Here is a 16,633-nt window from a genome sequence, read left to right on the forward strand (position 1 = left end):
ATGCTGGGGATCTGGCGTATTAGCTGGGGTGGGTAGGCAACGTGGGTAGGCGTATTAGCTGGGGTGGGCAGGAGGGGCAGGCTTAGCTCGCTTCTCCTTAGGTGATCCACTTCAGGAGGGGCCCCTCTTCTGTGGGCCTCTCATCTGCGCTTGGCTCCGGAGACTCCGTTCTGCTAATCCTCTGGCGGCTTTCTGGGTTATTTAGGCAGGTGTAGGTGGAATCTAAGTGATTAGGTCCCAAGTTTAAATGTCAAATCTTTCCAAAGAAATTGGAAACTGCCCAACCGCAGGAGAAGAGCCTAGACGAGGTTGAGAGTGTGGGGAAAAAGTTCCTGAGAGTGAACAAGGTCATCAAGGGCCCAAAGGGCATACGGAAAAGGCACTTAAAAGAACTGAGACGTCAGAACATCCAGAGGAAACAGAACGCCCAGCCGTCTGTGGAGAACATGGCCAAGGAAAGAAGGCTCAGGAGACCATCCCCAGGGGAGCTTCACGTGGCGCACAGGCCCAGCAAATTAATGGGAAGCTCCTTCAATACAGAGCCTTCGTTCGTAGAGGAGCACAAGGCAGCGGTCTCTTCTTTCCTGAAGCAATACTCTTTGGGCAGGCCTTCTGCCACCCCCGCTCCAAAATCCCCACCTGACGTGAAAAAAAAAAATCAAAAGACTTCATGTACAGCGTTTTTGTTTTAGAAGATGCAAATGCTAGAGTTAGAAATATGAAGGCTTTCGGGCCAGCCTCACACCCCAGAAAAACACACCGCTTTCATAAAAGTCGCTCCCATGTGGTCCACAGAACACCCTAGGCCAAACTGAATCGAAAGTCCAGAAAGGAAAGTTCACTCAGTAATAGACAGCTGCTTGCAAAGAGGCCTCCATCCTCTGCAGTCAGGAGCCTCATAAATTCCCCTTCACGAGAGGATTTTTCATCTCCGGGAGAACTGAGTCCTCAGAAAAATCCTTTTCCAGAATTATTTGCTCCTTCAGGAACTTACAGAGAAAACACTACTGCAGAGAACGCTACTGCCCAAAATGTTTCTGACGAAAATATTTCTACAGGAAACACTACTGTGCCAGCACAAACCCTCCCTGAATTCACAAACCGTAAGAATCTTTCCACTGCTAATTCTACTGTTACTGCAGACAACTCTATGCCGACCGTTAAACAAACCAATGATACACAATGGGAATACCACAATGCGGGCACTGGCTTGCCCCCAAAAGCCACAGGCTTCACTGTGTCAAAGGTGATCTGTTTGAAATTCCGTTAAACCAGCAGCTACAGTCCCTCATCCCCAACAATGACGTGAGAAGCCTCATTTCTCATGTTATCCGGACTTTGAAAATGGACTGCTCCGAGACCCACATGCAGCTGGCCTGTGCCAAGCTCATCTCCAGAACAGGCCTCCTGATGAAGCTTCTCAGCGAGCAGCAAGAAGTAAAGGTGTCCAAGGCAGAGTGGGATACGGACCAATGGGAAAATGAGAACTATATCAGTGAGAGCACAGAAGTCCAGAGTGAACAGAGAGGGCAGGAGTCAAGGGAGGTGAGGATAAATCCCAAAATGTGGGGTCTCGACATTTAGGTGGTTTAGGACATGGACCCAAGCACAAGGACCAGGGGCTCCTAGTCCGGGTCTTGTCTTGGCCACATAATTTTGCCTAAGGCAGTGATCTGCCACTTTGCTCATTCAGGAAAGAGTGCCGCTGTTCCCAGAGTAGACAAAAAGAGGACCTAACATACAAGATACATAAATTCTTGAAGAAAATGCTAATGATTAAGATTACATATCACATTAGATTTGGTATATTCCTTAAGAACCTATAAGCGATTCATCGGAAAGAATGGGGTTTTAGAGTCGTTAAAGAATAGTTAACTTTCATCCTATCTCTGTTTTCTAAAAACATTGTTCTTTCCCTTTTTTTAGCTCACAAAAGAAGTTCCAGGCTATGGCTATAACAACAAACTCATCTTGGCAATATCTGTGACTGTAGTAGTGATGATTTTGATCATAGTTTTCTGTCTCATTGAGGTAAGGACAACAATTAATTCAGATTCCCAGACTATATTCCTTCTTTATAATAGATTCAGAACCCACAAACTGAAAATCAAAGCCACTTTCCCACCTATCACGACCTGATATCCCTCTTCAGTCTGGAGGAAGGAGATAGGCTTTGTCCTTTCATTGCAAAGTATATTCCAGGGATTTTAAAAGGAACCCCACTGCCGGGAGACATCTGTGGATTGTAACCAAGATAACAAGCCATTAGCTTGTTCTGAGACATTAGGTCTAAGAAGGCCACAGTTGACACGATAGTAAAATTTCTTCAACTCAAAAAAATTATGTCGATTCGATGCACTCACCAGTCATCCTCCTCCTACCACTGATTTCTTTCCTCGTTGGCTAAAATGGTGAGAGAGAAATAGTCTTCACCTTCATGGAGCTATCAGTCATCTCGGAAGAAAGGGCATGGCTTAGAGATAAAAGTGTCATCTTGTTGATTAATTAGATGTACCTACAGCTCTCTCCTCCACTTCGCAAGGCATTGTGTAGACAGGTTCAGTTAAAACCCTGCAGCTAAAATCCTGCATCAGGCTACTCAAAGCTTGTCATAATTACAGTTGCCTATTCCTGGAGCTTGCCTGTTTACCTTTTATTCAATTATGTATGAATTGAATATATATTCAATATATTTATTCAAATATACATATGCTTATTATATATATATGTATATGTATATATATATATGTATATATATATATATATATATATATACATATATATATATTGCCATCTGTCATGGCAACCCTCCATTTCAGCCAAAGCAGCCCCCCACCATCCCCTAGTCAGACCATGCCCATTCCTACTTTTGTTGGTGACTTTGCCCACTTGAAATTCCTTTATTTCACTCTGCTGGTGGAAGTCCCATGAGCCTTCAAAAGCCAACTCGAGTTCATCTTTCTTCACAAAGCCTTCCCCGAATACTGTAATACTCCTGGACCTAGTCCTTCTGTGAGATTGTCACCATTTCTTAGGGTCTACAGTGACGCATTCCCCTCCCCTGATAACAAAAATATGCTAAACAGTTTGTTAAAAGGCAGCTCCTCAAGAGAGAAATATCAAGGTCATGGATCAGAGCAGAGATATGTAAGGCTTCCTGGTCTCTCAGACTCGAGTAAAGCCTGACTGGATGTATTAACTGCTAAGGAGAAACATGTCTGTCTTCTGGAGGGTTGGTCAGTAGTAAAGGCATAGAAATGGTGAGGAAGAGACCAACATGGGCAGTGCCCACCTAGCCTTGCCTAAGAGTAGAGATGGCACCTCAGGCAGCAGATGAGAGTCAGGCCCACCAGCCGGGCTGTGCCCGCGGGGCAGATGGATGGATCTAGCTACCTCAGTCCTTTCCATTAAACACTGGATTCAGCTAATTACTTTTCTTCCACTTCTCTTCTCACCAAATAGCCTTCTGATTATACTTCAGCGTGCCACAGAGGCCTGTCTCCACAGGAGGTAATGCCCAATCATGTAGACACAGATGCCCTATCTATGGAACGGATGTTTTCCTTATTGTCAAGTCTTGACCTGACATTCTGATTTTGATCAATCCTGTGACATTGGTGAGGTGATATTGCCTCCATGTAGAAAGAAGTGCGTTCTCTCTTGATGAGATCAGGGTCTGATTTCTCAGCCTAAGAGCCTAGGAACTAGCGTGGGGTCAGCTTACCATGACCTCTGGGAAGAGAAATCATTGGCCATTGTCCAGTCAGTACTCTGCATCTTGAGGTGGCCTGCAGCCTTTTGCTTTTGGGGAAGTTCTATAAACTCCTATTGCTGTTTTAAATTCCTATGTGGTTTAACCTTGTGTGTATATTTTTTTATGTGGTTTCATTATTTCCTCTCCCTACTTAGATGATACACTTTTTGAGGTCAGAGACCATGCAGTTTTTTTCCTGTAGTGGACAATAATGATGTTCAAAGGAAGAGATGAGGCATTGTGTCAATTTCACAAGGAGGAATAATGCAACCTAATATTTATGTGAAGTAGCCTACAGAGTCCAGCAATAGACAGATCCGTGGGTGACTAGGACTTTTGAAATGTTACCTTTTAGAGGCGCCTGGGTGGCTCAGTTGGTTAAGCGTCCTACTTTGGCTCAGGTCATAATTTCATGGTTCAGGAGTTCGAGCCCTGTGTTGGGCTCTGTGCTGACAGCTCAGAACCTGGAGCCTGCTCTGGATTCTGTGTGTGTCTCTCTCTCTCTTTGCCCCTCTCTCACTCTTACTCTCTCTCTCTGTCACTCTCAAAAATAAATAAACATTGAAATGTTACCTTTTAGTATTCAAATCAGTGGACGAAAATAAATAAGTGGTAGTAGAACAACTGCTTAATTATTTGGGAGGAAAATAACAACAGATCCCTATTTCTCACCTTAAAAAAACATATTTCAGTCAATGTAAAAAAAGAGAAACAAGAACCCGCCCAAGTATTAGAAGAAAATAGAATCAATACTTTTATGATCTTGTGGTGAGAAAAAGCTTTGTGACCTGATACCACATGCAGAAACATTTGATAGATTTGATCGTCTTGTCTGATTTATGCTTGGAATAAACCAGACATCTGATTTAATCCCCACAGTCCTGTGAGGATGATATCACCATCCTTCTTTCATACATAGAAGGGGATCAGCTTAAGGCCCCTGTGGCAAAACCCAAAGCAGAACCCAGCTGTGCCTGCAGTCAGCCTGTCTCCTATCCCACGGTTCCGTCTCCTTCACGATAAAAACACTGACAAATATTTGAAACATTGAAATTCAGTGAAAGCCCTTGAAAGGATGAATATATCTCATATGAAGAGAGTTTTATAAATCAACAGGAAGAGGACAAACAATCCAGGGGATCAAGGGGGCAAGGACTACGATGAACAGGAGGGTGTGGACAGTCCGTCACCATATCTGCCTCATGGCTTATGGGACATGGGTCTTGTTAACAAGGCCTTTTCGCCTCATGGTATAAAAACAGTCTCTGATATTTTCTTCTGTACTCTTATAATATTTGTTGTGATTTATTTATTTTTAATCTGTATGGAATCTGTGTGGTGTTTTGGTACGGTCGAGGTAGGGGATCTAACTTTTTTCCCTTACGTAAAGATCCAGTTACTTTAAAATCTTTTATTGAATGGTTCATTCTTTCTTCATGGATCTAAAATACTATTTTTATCTGGACTCTATTCTATCAATCTGGTTTTCTTTTCCTGTATCAGTATCACGCTACATACTTAACTGCAGTTGCTCCGTAAGAACGTATTTTAATGTCTGCTCTGTGATCTTCTTTTTCATACAGTTTGTAGCTATGCTTGCACATTTTCTCTACCAAATGTCAGCTGGCCAGTTTTTGTTTAAAAAACTGTCTTGGGATTTGAATGGGATTGCCTTGACTTTGTAGGTTAATTTGAAGGGAACTGACATCTTTACACTATTCTGGGAAAATAGTGTCTCACATCATGTATTCGTTTCTTCTTAATGTCCTTCAGAAGAGCTTTAGTGTTTTCATCTCATAGGTCTTACCCATTCTTTGCTAAGTTTATTCCTAGGTACCTTATGCCTTTTTATTGATCATTGTAAATGGGATAATTCTTCCGTTTTTTGATTAATTATTTATGGAACATAGGAAAGTCATTGAGGTTTACATGTTGATCTCTTGATTTTATATCTAGCCATCTTACTGAATTCTCATATTTCTTCCAATAAAATTTTAGTTGATTCTCTTGGGCCTTTTAGTTTGTCTGTAATTTCGTATGCAAATACGTCTTAGTTCTTCCTTTCCACCACTCCATTTTTTCCCAGTGCATCAGTTAGGACCTCCTCAACACCAATGAATAGAAGCAGTGATAACACACATCCTACTCTTGTCCTTGACTTTAAAACAGTGCTGCTGTTTAGGTTTCTGGTAGACACTTTTCTTTTCCTCCTCCCAAGAATTTTTATTAGGAATTATCTGTCGAATGTTATCTGAGACAGTCAGTAAAACGTATTACCAGCTGCACACAAGTTAGGTGTTATTGAAGAGTCAAAGGACTATTAAACAAATTCCTGTCCTAGGAAAAGTTATCCTCTCACTGGGTAGAGAAGACCTAAAATGCAAAGGAATGAATAAAGATTTGGAGGGAGTGGTTATTGTGATGGGTAACTGTGATCATGTTCTCTTCCAAAACAGATTCATTCTCATAGAGCAGCAGCCAAGGAAGGTAAAGAAGGAAGCTCAAGGTAAATATTAGTCTGGCAATCGTTAAAGTAGAATTTTAGAACTAGATTTTCAAACTCATCTATTTCAATCCCCTTGTTTTACAGCCAGGAAATCACCAAAGGCAGAAAGAATACATATTTGGCCTAATGCTTTACCTGGATCCAGCAAAGTTAGCTGCCCAGCCAAACCCGAGTTAGAATGGGACTGGCACAGAGCACCTGCTCACTAGAAAGATCGTGGGGGGACGGGGGTGGAAATGTTCAGACCCGTTGCTGCTGGCGGTGGGCATCGGGCCTGGCCACAGACCTTCTCAGAGGCTCTGGAGAAGGGATAGGGAGGGCCAAAAGTCGTGGGGTGAAGGGGCTAGTCTTCAAGCATGATGGAAGGTGGAATACATGAGTCCGTCTATAGAGGGAGGGGGAAACTTCCTTCTTCCTCCTTCTGGTTTTCGAGGCCCCGCTCTCCATTCCCTTTATCCAGACCCAATAGAATTTGAACTGGGAGAGACCTTAGATAATCATTTATCTCTTCCTTTTATAATAATGAGATGGAGAAGGAGAAAAGGAAGATGTCTTGCCGGACGGTTGTATCACTAGTACCACTAGAACCAGAAAGAAGATGGTTCCTTTCCAGTTGGGCACGTCTCTGACTACACTGTTCTTGGGCTGTGAACTGCATTTTATGTCACAACTCAGTGCACACATACCGTATAGACATAAGTCCCTTCTAAAACAAACTTACCATACACTCTGATTCTTTCTGTTCTGTTTGAGTTTATTATTTATTTGGGGGGGGGGAGCAGAGAGAGGGAGAGAGAGAGAGAGAGAGGGAGAGAGAATCCCAAGCAGGTTCTACACTATCAGCACAGAGCCAGACACAGGGCTCAATGTCACAATCTGTGAGATCATCACTTGAGGCAAAATCAAGACTTGGGCTGCTCACCTGACTGAGCCACCCAGGTACCCCCTATTCCGTTTGTATGCAAAAAGAGTATTTTGTGTTTTAGCGCTAGCCGTGTGTTTTAAGGTGATTTCACGACCCACTCCCTCATCTGCCTGCAGTGTGACAGTCAGTGAGCTAGATAACTGCTGGTTGGACTCAGGCATTCACTCGGTGCGATTCATCTCGTAAGGTAAAGCAGCTAGGAAAATGGAAAACCTCCCCACCCGCCAGCAAATGATGCCTGGGAGGCTAAGCCTGGCGGGGACGGATGTAAAATGCTTCTGGAGAGAGTTAGGTGCTTCTGCCGTGTGGTCACCCAGTTTGTTGACTGCACAAGGGCACTTGGCCAAGGGCCAGAAGGGGAGCAGGGTGAAAATCCTGCCTATACTTCATGTCAAGTTACATACAAAGGTCTCCCAGGGACACTGTGGGGCCATTATGGACAGACACAGGACAATTCTGAAAGCCCAGCATGTATGGAATTATTTCTGAGATCCCAGGTCTGTGTTGATTTTGCTTGCTAATAAGACTGGAGAAATACATTGTGAGAGGCATGGAAAATGGTACGAATCACTAATTGTCTGTGTGTGTGTTTCCTTCAAGGGGCTTCTTTGGATCTCTGCTGCGTAAGAGATGCTCAAAGGAAAGTGACAGTCAGGTAAATCTGAGGAGGATAAAGTACCGTGGCTGGAGAAGGCAGGGGAAACGGACCTAACATTGTCCTTTCTGTTTTCTAGGAGGGCTTTTTCTGGAGAAGGCGGCCACTTTGGCTTAGGGACATGTACAGACCTCTCAATGCCACACGCAAGAAAAACATGGCACAGAAGCTACACGACAAGGATTCTTCTCATTAAGATGAGATTTTCCACATGGAACTAGGGTACGTGATTGGGGAAGATTTTCTCTAAAATGAGGCAATTATGAAGAGTTGAATTGTTCCTTTCGAGAGTCAAAGCCTTGGCATTCTTCTCCTTTTCCCAGGGAGCCTGGCAAAGCCACAGCAGAGAAGGCCACAGATTCCACTACTGAAGAGCTGGGTGACGAGAGTGAGACACTATGTGAGGTTGTCACAGAGTGAACGCCGTCCTGCCTCAGGCCACCTACAAAGTTTACTTTCCGATACTCGCTTCTCAGCATTGCTTATAAAATACTTTTTCTTCTCATATTGAAATGTATAAATCCATAACCAATTCTAGCCACGTGGTAAGGAAGTAAAACGTAAACAGTTCAGAATTTATCTACAGACAACAGGGGCCACGGGCGAGAGAAGCAGGACTGAAGCCAGAGTCCCTCGTGGTAGCCAGGATTTCCGCAAGACACAAATGGGCAAAGTAGGGTGAATGGGGCGTCTTTCCCTCATTTCCCTGATACAGTCAGTCTCTGGAAACCGGACAACGTATCTTCAAGGGGCTTAGACTATTAAGTTCATTCACAGCTTATTCTGGTGCTCTCTCCCCTGGCTCACCAAATACCAGTTACTCACAACGCGCTTGACCCCCTGCCCGTAGAGGATCATCTCTTTCTGGCCCCTCCGTGAGGTCTTTGGGGTTGCCAGAGTATTTGGATCGCTGAGCCTACCTCCACTGTCGGGCTGAGGCCTGTCTGTCTTCCCAAGAGCTCAAACTCAGACACAAAATGTGTAGCGGGAAGTAGGGTGTTCCTCAACCTTACAAGCTAGTAGACAATTCCCATTGGGTTTTTGTGTTTGTTTTCTTTAAAAAAAAAAAAAGTCCCCACCCTCAGAGAGCTAGCAGGGAGATGCTGGAGGGTTAGAGTAAAGAATGTGTGAGAGCAGTAATCACCCAGGACTGCCCTGCTCAGGCCTTTATTTCAGAAAACTTATTGGTGGGGGCACTTCCTGTTCACCTGTACCACACTAGCCTCTGCTGACCCCACTGAGGGTCGGATGCGTGCGGCTGGGCTCTCTCCAGTTCAGCCCAGCACCGCACCTACCACTGCTTTCCTACCCAGCTCGGATCAGGGCTGCACGATTCCAAGAGATAATGCAGCACAACGTGCAGAAGACGCAAACATCCCTCCACTTCTGCAGAGGAGGGCGTTAACCAGTCACATTTGGGATGTTGGGAGGAGTCGGGGTGCCTGGGTGGCTCCGTCCGTTGAGCATCCGACTTTGGCTCAGGTCATGACCTCATGGTGTGGGAGTTTGAGCCCTGCATTGGGCTCTCTGCTGTCAGCACAGAGCCCACTTCAGATCCTCCGTCTCCCTTTCTCTCTGTCCCTCCCCCCAGCTCACACACTGTCTCTCAAAAATAGATAAACATTAAAAATAATGAAGTCATCTATACTTTCTGAGTAAATGAATGACAGATTTTAGAAAAAGGACGTCAGAGTCAAAATACAGTAGTGAATAAAAGAAATCCTGAACGAACAAGGTTTGATCATCTCTTTTCTTAATGTCTGTTTATTTTGAAAGAGAGCAAGGGGGGAGGGGCAGAGAGAGAGGGAGAGAAAGAGCCCCAAGCGGGCTCCGTGCTCAGTGTGGAACCCGATGCGAGGGACTCGATCTTACGACCGTGAGATCACAGCCTGAGCTGAAATCAAGAGTCGGATGCTTAACCGACTGAGCCACCCAGGCGCCCCTGACAATCTCTTTACATGCCCCCAAATAAATGCTGGTGGCTTAGCGATAGGTGATGGAATATGGCACCAACCGCTGGCCACCAACAGAGTCCCCCGAGGGGACAGTAGGACTGGGGCACAGCCCAGCAGATTTGGCAGGGTTGGTAGGAACGGTTCCAAGCGGAGTGATTGGCCCATCAGTGCCTCTTCGGCTCTATTAGTTTGCTGCTGCTGGGCAAGGACACCTGTTCTCCTGGTGCCTGCTCCCGTTCCCCCAGCGTTTTAGTGAGAATGGCCCCCAAGTGTCTGTGTCGGTGTGGTGACTTCAGTGAGCCAACAAATAACTGTGTTGAAAGCACAAGACTAGAGAGTAACAGTAATCGGAAGCAGCGGCAGCAGCTAGTTCACTATTTGCTTACTTGGTGTCAAGGCCTGGGTTGGGCGTGTTGCAGTCTTAATTTCGCCCAACAGTCCGTGAAAACATACTTTATTATCCCCATCTGGCAGATAAGGGGACAGGGCTTAAAGGATGTAGGTAACCTGTTCAGGTGCCCAAAGCCGCAAATCCAAAACTGCCAGGTAGGGGTTTAATCCAGGCCGGTTAACTCCAAAGCCTGCTGACGGTTATACTGCCCTGCTGCAGGGTGCAGGGGTACAGAGACGTCTAAGCCATGGTTACCATCAAAGAATCAATAATTAGAACGATGAGGATGGTGGCAGCTACTGTTTGTTGAGCACCTGCTTTGAGCCAGGCGCAGTACCAGGCCCTGTAGTCACTCTTAGGTCACAAGGGCAGAAACTCCTCATGCCAGCCCAAACTCCTTAATGAGCTGGGTGGAGCGGGGGCTGGTGGTGACTTTTTGAATAAGAGAGGTGGACACAGAGACAGAGCTGACGAGAAACCAAGAAGACCCATCTGTGCATCGTTGGGCTTCCCAAAGTGTGGGCCGGGATTCCAGGCAACTCCATTCTCCTGTTTTGGAATATTTCCATTAGCGCAAATGTGGTTCATAGAGTGAAGCTTAGACAATGTTGTTTCTATAACACTACCTCAAATTTGCACAATACTTATTAGTCTCAAATGCTACCCTGCCATATTTCTTTTAATTTTTTTTTTTAATTTTTTTTTCAACGTTTATTTATTTTTGGGACAGAGAGAGACAGAGCATGAACGGGGGAGGGGCAGAGAGAGGGAGACACAGAATCGGAAACAGGCTCCAGGCTCTGAGCCATCAGCCCAGAGCCCGACGCGGGGCTCGAACTCACGGACCGCGAGATCGTGACCTGGCTGAAGTCGGACGCCCAACCGACTGCGCCACCCAGGCGCCCCTCTTTTAATTTTTTTAATGTTTATTTTTGAGAGAAAGAGAGAGAGCGCGTGCGGGCAGAGAGAGAGGGAGACACAGAATGTGAAGCAGGCTCCAGGCTCTGAGCTGTCAGCACAGAGCCCGATGCGGGGCTCGAACCCATGAACCACGAGATTATGACCCTCTCTGCCACTCCTCCACTCGCACTCTATGTCTCTGTCTCTTGCTCTCTCCAAAATAAACATTTAAAAAAATTTTTTTAAAACAACAATAAGCATTTATTCCTCAAAAAACATCTTTTTTAATGTTTATTTTGAAGAGAGAACAAGAGAGAGAGTACAAGCAGGGGAGGGGCAGAGAGGGAGACATAGGATCTGAAGCAGGCTCCAGGCTCTGAGCTGTCAGCACAGAGCCCAATGCGGGGCCCGAAGCCATGAATGGTGAGACCATGACCTGAGCCAAAGTCAGACGCTCAACCAACTGAGCCACCCAGGCTCCCCATTCCTCAAAAGTTTTGAGTCAAAATTTCGGGAATAGCTTGGGCACTTCTGCCCCTGGGTCTTTGGTGAGATTCTCAAGATACCACAGGGCTGCAGTCACCTGAAGGCTTGACTGAGTCGGAAGGGTCCACTTCCAAGGTGGTTCACTCACTTAACATGGCTGTCAAGGGGGTTGGAGGGAGGCCTCAGATCCTTGCCATATGAGCCTGCCCACATGCTGTTTGACTGAATGTCCTCACAGCATGATGGCTGGGTACCTCCAGAGTGAGTGAGCTGAGAAAGAGAGACAGAAATGACAGAAGGTAGCCTTCCTATGACCTCACCTCAGACGGCACAGAGCAGCATTTAGCAGTGACTTAGTCACTAAATCCAGTTCCCATTCAAGGGGTGGGAATTTAGACCCCACCTTTTAAAGAGAGAAGAGTCGGGGTGCCTGGGTGGCTCAGTTGGTTAAGCGTCTGGCTTCAACTCAGGTCACGATCTCGCGGTCCATGAGTTCGAGCCCTGCGTCAGGCTCTGGGCTGATGGCTCAGAGCCTGGAGCCTGCTTCGGATTCTGTGTCGCCCTCTCTCTCTGCCCCTCCCCCATTCATGCTCTGTCTCTGTCTCAAAAATAAATAAACGTTAAAAAAAAAATAAAAATAAAGAGAGAAGAGTCAAAGAATTTGTGAACATATTTTATTTTTTTCCAGCACTCATTCAGTAGATCTTTTTTTTTTCAATATATGAAATTTATTGTCAAATTGGTTTCCATACAACACCCAGTGCTCATCCCAAAAGGTGCCCTCCTCGATACCCATCACCCACCCTCCCCTCCCTCCCATTCCTCTTCTGCTCCTGGTCACCCCCTATGTGTCCATCTTTCCATCATTCATCTTTCGAAGCCAAGTTCAAACAGCAGCCCTCCCCGAGAAGCCCCTCCCAACATTCTATATTCCTTCCACAATTATTAACTGAGCACTTACTATGTACCGGGAACTGTTTTAGGGGCTGGGGACAGAGACATCAACAAAGCCCCTTCCTTCACAGTGTTCGCATTCTAGGGGGAGAGGCGAGTCCCAAACACACACACAAACATATGAAGCACTTCCTGGTGGTGATAAATGTTATGCAGCAGAATAAAGCCAGGGGAGTGAGAGGTAACCTTGTCCTTGAAGGGGAAGTCAAGGAATACCTCTCTGAGGCGGTGACATTGAGCAGCACTGAATGAGGCAAAGGACCGGGTCACCCAAATGTCCGGGGAAGAGCATTCCAGGCAGAGGGAGCAGGCAGTGCAAAGGCTTCGTCCTCCTCCATGGTGGGGCTAGCTTCCTTCTGCCCAGATTTTGCACACACCTGTCTTGTGCTGTCCTTCTCGTTTTATCTTGTCTTACGGTCCTTTAAGGTGTGCGTCTTCATTCTTGTACTATAGGCCCTCTGAAGGCACCAGCTGCCTTTGACCCAGCTAAATGTCCCTCACTGGGTTTTGCACGGGTCACGGCACACAGCAGGCGATCATCAAGTGCAGGAGACGCGGATGGACAGCGGGATGATGAGCGGTTGTACTGAGGGCCAGGTGGATGGACCGAAGGGCGAGGGGAGAAGCTAATGGGTGCTTCCAGCCAGCTTGCCCCATCTAGCCTCTTAGGCCTTGTTCCTTTCTTCTGCTTCCCCGTCTCCCTTTCTCCTCCGTATCCTTTGTCCCTCAGTTCAGAGCCCTCTAAAAACTTCTTCTCCCTGTTCTAAGGGCTGTGCCTGGCTTTTGTGGAGAGCAACTGCAACCTATCAAAGGTAAATGAAAATGCAGACGGCAGCTTCGACTATGGCATCTTCCAGATCAACAGCCACTACTGGCGCAGTGACTACAAGAGTCACTCGGAAAACATGTGCCACGAGGACTGCAAAGGTCTGGCCGGGGTCTCAGGGTGGGAGAGGTGAGAGGATGAGTGGGGTCTACTCTCAGGACTTCTCTTCCCACTCCAAGCCTGGGAATGCACCCAGAGGGATGGCCCGAGGAGTCCAGGAATGCCTTTGCTGAGCAGAGGATTAGACTAGTGGCTACGATGCCCCTCCGGTTAGGAGATTCTCCGGGGTGCAGGCTCCCGAAAGGCTCTGCACACCCAGTAGCAGAGGACAGCAGCGGCCAACCTTTATCGAGAGTGTGTTCTATACTAAGCACTTCCCATGCCAGCTTCTCACGCGGTGGAAACTATTATGATCCCCGCTTCACAGACGAGCAAACTGAGGCTCATAGAACCAGTGCTGAATGCCAGACTGGTGGCCCTGAAGGCTCAGCTCTAACCATCAAGTGCTGACTTTGTTTGGTTAAAGGCCTGGTTGATTGGAGGCCAAGGACAAACTCCCCACCTCAGAGCCACTCCTGGAGGCTCCACAGGTCCATGACTTTGCCCCTTACTCCCTCTTTGGTACTCTGATCGACATCCCTGCACTCTTCACCTGAAGAGCCTCTCTCATTAGGCAAGGTTTACCTTGGCCTCTGTGCTGCCTGTTTTGACATTTCCTTTCCCTAGAAACCCTCAAACGTGGCGTGAACCAGCATGTACCCTAGCTAGGATGTGTGGTGGTAAACATACATTTACTCCTGCCCCTCCTGCCCCCACCCCTAGCCACTCTTGACCTCTAGCAGCCATTGTAGGGATATCTCAGTGGGCCTCTGGGAGGGAGCCCTTGCCTAATCTGGAAGGACTCAGCCCCTGGGGGGCAGGGAGAGCCAGTGTCTGCCTCAGTCTCTGGGACTGTCCTCTGTGTTCTCACGGGTATTCTCTGTCTCCCCTTCAGAACTGCTGAGCCCCGATCTTCTCTCAACCATCAACTGTGTGAAAAAGATTGTGTCTGGACCAGGGGGAATGAAGAACTGGTGAGGAGGTCACTGTGGGACTAAGTTAGCAGGCAGAGCCCCAAGAAGGATGTAGTGACAGGAGGGGACAGGAGGCAAGGACTCGACCCCTTCTAACCATCTAGAAAAACGTGGGAGAGCGGCGGGGCTCGGAAATGGGACTTATAAGACTTGGGATCTGGGTCTTTCTCTGATGTTGTATTAAAACCGTTTTGGACACAGTAGCAAAGCAACTTGAGTTAGCTGAGCGAGATGGCTTCGGAGGGGACAAGGTGTCTCACCGAGCTTACCCAAGGGGTCTCTTCTCGGGAAGAGAACGGAGGCGGAGCTGGGAACTGTCAGTGTGGCTTTCCTGACAAGTTTCTGCCTCCTCGTGTATTTCCTTCACTACTTTCTTTGTAGAGCAGTATATTCTGCTCCACATTCCAGAGGACAGATCGTGGCTGCCCCCAAGCTAACGGGCTAATGTTCTGAGCAGTCAGGGAGGCTGGCTAGTCTCAGCCCCGGAGTCCAAGGGGCTGGGATAGAGAATCTGATTGGCTCAGCTTGGACCCATCATCCCCGAGTGGTTCAATGAGCTGTAAGTGTGGGAGCAGTTAAGCAGTACCATCATGCTGGCCACGGGTGGGGGATGGGGCTGGCCCTCTCCATAATTCGCAGCAACATTTTCTATAAAAGGTGCGTAGCTCCTCAGCTGAGCAAATACCCCCAAAGCTGTCAGCTTCCCAATGGTAGACAGTGCAATGGTTGCTTCACTTTTCTGAGCTTCAGATTGGAGATAGATGATAGATAGATAGATAGATAGATAGATAGATAGATAGATAGATAAGTTGCCTCTACAGGTGCCTGTGAGGATGGAGGGGGTTAAGTGCCTTGTCTACTCTAGGAACACCATGCGGAAGAGACGCTGACGGCTATTAGGGATGACCCTCTCTGGAGGGAGAGTCGATAGTTGCCCCTGAGATTGACGGATTGGTTATGTATGTACGTATGTATGTATGTATGTATGTATGTATTTATCTTTCTGTGTGTTTAGTGACTCTCAGCCTTGTAAAATGGTGCGCTCCCCCTTCGGGGCCAGAGGAGGATTTGAAAACATGGGAGCATACTGGACGGGGGGAGGAGCCAAACACCACAGAGAAGAGAAATTTAAAGGAAGGCTCAGAGGGGCCACAGGGGGACAGACCAGAGAGCGAACAATGAAGGGGGTTCTGTGCATTGCCGTGCTGTGCTGTGCTGTGCGTTCACTAAGTGCTGGGTCATGGATGTGGAGAAGGAGCTACTAAGTAGGAAGCAAGAACCCAGCCTTCTTCTCTCCACAGGGTGGCATGGAGGTTGCACTGTGCGGGCAGGCCACTCTCCTACTGGATGACGGGGTGTCACAAGGAATGAGACAGGCGTGGAGCCATTCCAGCGTTCCTCTTCTCGCCTGGGGATCCTTCATGCCTTCTTCCTCTTGCCTCCACTTCACGTTATTTTCTTTCCTTCCCATGTTCAAAAAGGACTGACCAGAGCCCCAGGAATAAATGGTTTTCTAGGGCTTTCTCCTTGTACCCATCCAGGCCCAGGCCCCTGGTTCCTGACTGTCATTCGCAAACCAAGAGAGGACCACAGTGAAGAAGTTGTTATATCTGGGGAATTGTTAAAGCATTCCTTGTGCAAAGAATGTGTTGATTTATTCATTTTTAATTCCAGATATCTTCGAGTACCTAGTATGGCAGGAGGGTGGTAGGTACTAGAAGAAGCAAGGTAAATCATAACTATTGTTCTTGAGGTGTTCACCATCTGCCTGGAGAGGCAGAGACATACACGAATACTGGCTACAGCGAATGAGTGGATACATACAATGAATACATGGTGCTGATGTGGAGTTGAACCTGCAAAATGACAACGCAAAGACAGAAAAGGGGCAGTTGGAGGAATGTTCTACCCATGGCTACAATCGGAACTGCCTGAATAAACTGTCCCACCTGGGCCACTGCTGTCCCTACTTCTGAGCCTTAACTACTTCAGCTCTGAAGTGAGAGATTTGACATTTGAGTGGTTCCCAGACTTTTGGATTTCACAGACCTTTCTCAAAGGTTACTTTGTTTGGCCTCACAAAGGAAACACTATGGGACAAGGGTTTCTGAGGAGGCAGAGGCCTCCGGGTGCTGCCAGACCTCTGTGGCGTCTGCCTTTCCCTGTTCGGGAGCCACCACTGAAAGCTGCTTGTAGTAGACACTGTGG

At 47.0% G+C, this 16,633-nt stretch overlaps 3 protein-coding genes across 3 annotated transcripts in view; all 3 read left to right on the forward strand.

Moving 5' to 3' along the window:
• The window catches only part of LOC147574434 (uncharacterized), a 51,639-nt gene extending 43,292 nt beyond the window's left edge, over positions 1-8,347 (forward strand). Inside the window, exons 8-12 of the mRNA XM_086685525.1 lie at positions 1,927-2,031; positions 6,211-6,260; positions 7,786-7,840; positions 7,920-8,062; positions 8,164-8,347. Coding sequence (XP_086541651.1) covers positions 1,927-2,031; positions 6,211-6,260; positions 7,786-7,840; positions 7,920-8,036 — 327 coding nt within the window. The 3' untranslated portion in view covers positions 8,037-8,062; positions 8,164-8,347. The remainder of the gene's footprint in view (positions 1-1,926; positions 2,032-6,210; positions 6,261-7,785; positions 7,841-7,919; positions 8,063-8,163) is intronic.
• The window catches only part of LOC147574432 (uncharacterized), a 299,824-nt gene that overhangs the window by 88,725 nt on the left and 194,466 nt on the right, over positions 1-16,633 (forward strand). The gene's annotated exons all lie outside the window — the stretch shown is intronic.
• Positions 13,085-16,394, forward strand: LOC147574436 (lysozyme-like protein 6). The gene is made up of 4 exons (XM_086686398.1): positions 13,085-13,139; positions 13,295-13,453; positions 14,347-14,425; positions 15,727-16,394. Exons 1-4 carry the CDS (start codon positions 13,085-13,087, stop codon positions 15,794-15,796), a joined length of 363 nt encoding a protein of 120 aa, XP_086542524.1. The 3' UTR covers positions 15,797-16,394.

This window comes from Puma concolor, chromosome E1, assembly GCF_028749965.1.
Source record: "Puma concolor isolate L17-30 chromosome E1, mPumCon1.1.hap2, whole genome shotgun sequence".
In the NCBI taxonomy this organism is placed as follows: Eukaryota; Metazoa; Chordata; class Mammalia; order Carnivora; family Felidae; genus Puma; species Puma concolor.

Excerpts from the sequence above, each read along its gene's own strand:
- LOC147574436 (XM_086686398.1), top strand. The coding sequence starts at position 13,085 with ATGGACAGCGGGATGATGAGCGGTTGTACTGAGGGCCAGGTGGATGGA. Across the intron at positions 13,140-13,294 it reads CCAGGTGGATGGACCGAAGG|GGCTGTGCCTGGCTTTTGTG; the intron begins GCGAGGGGAGAA and ends CCCTGTTCTAAG. Across the intron at positions 13,454-14,346 it reads GTGCCACGAGGACTGCAAAG|AACTGCTGAGCCCCGATCTT; the intron begins GTCTGGCCGGGG and ends TCTCCCCTTCAG.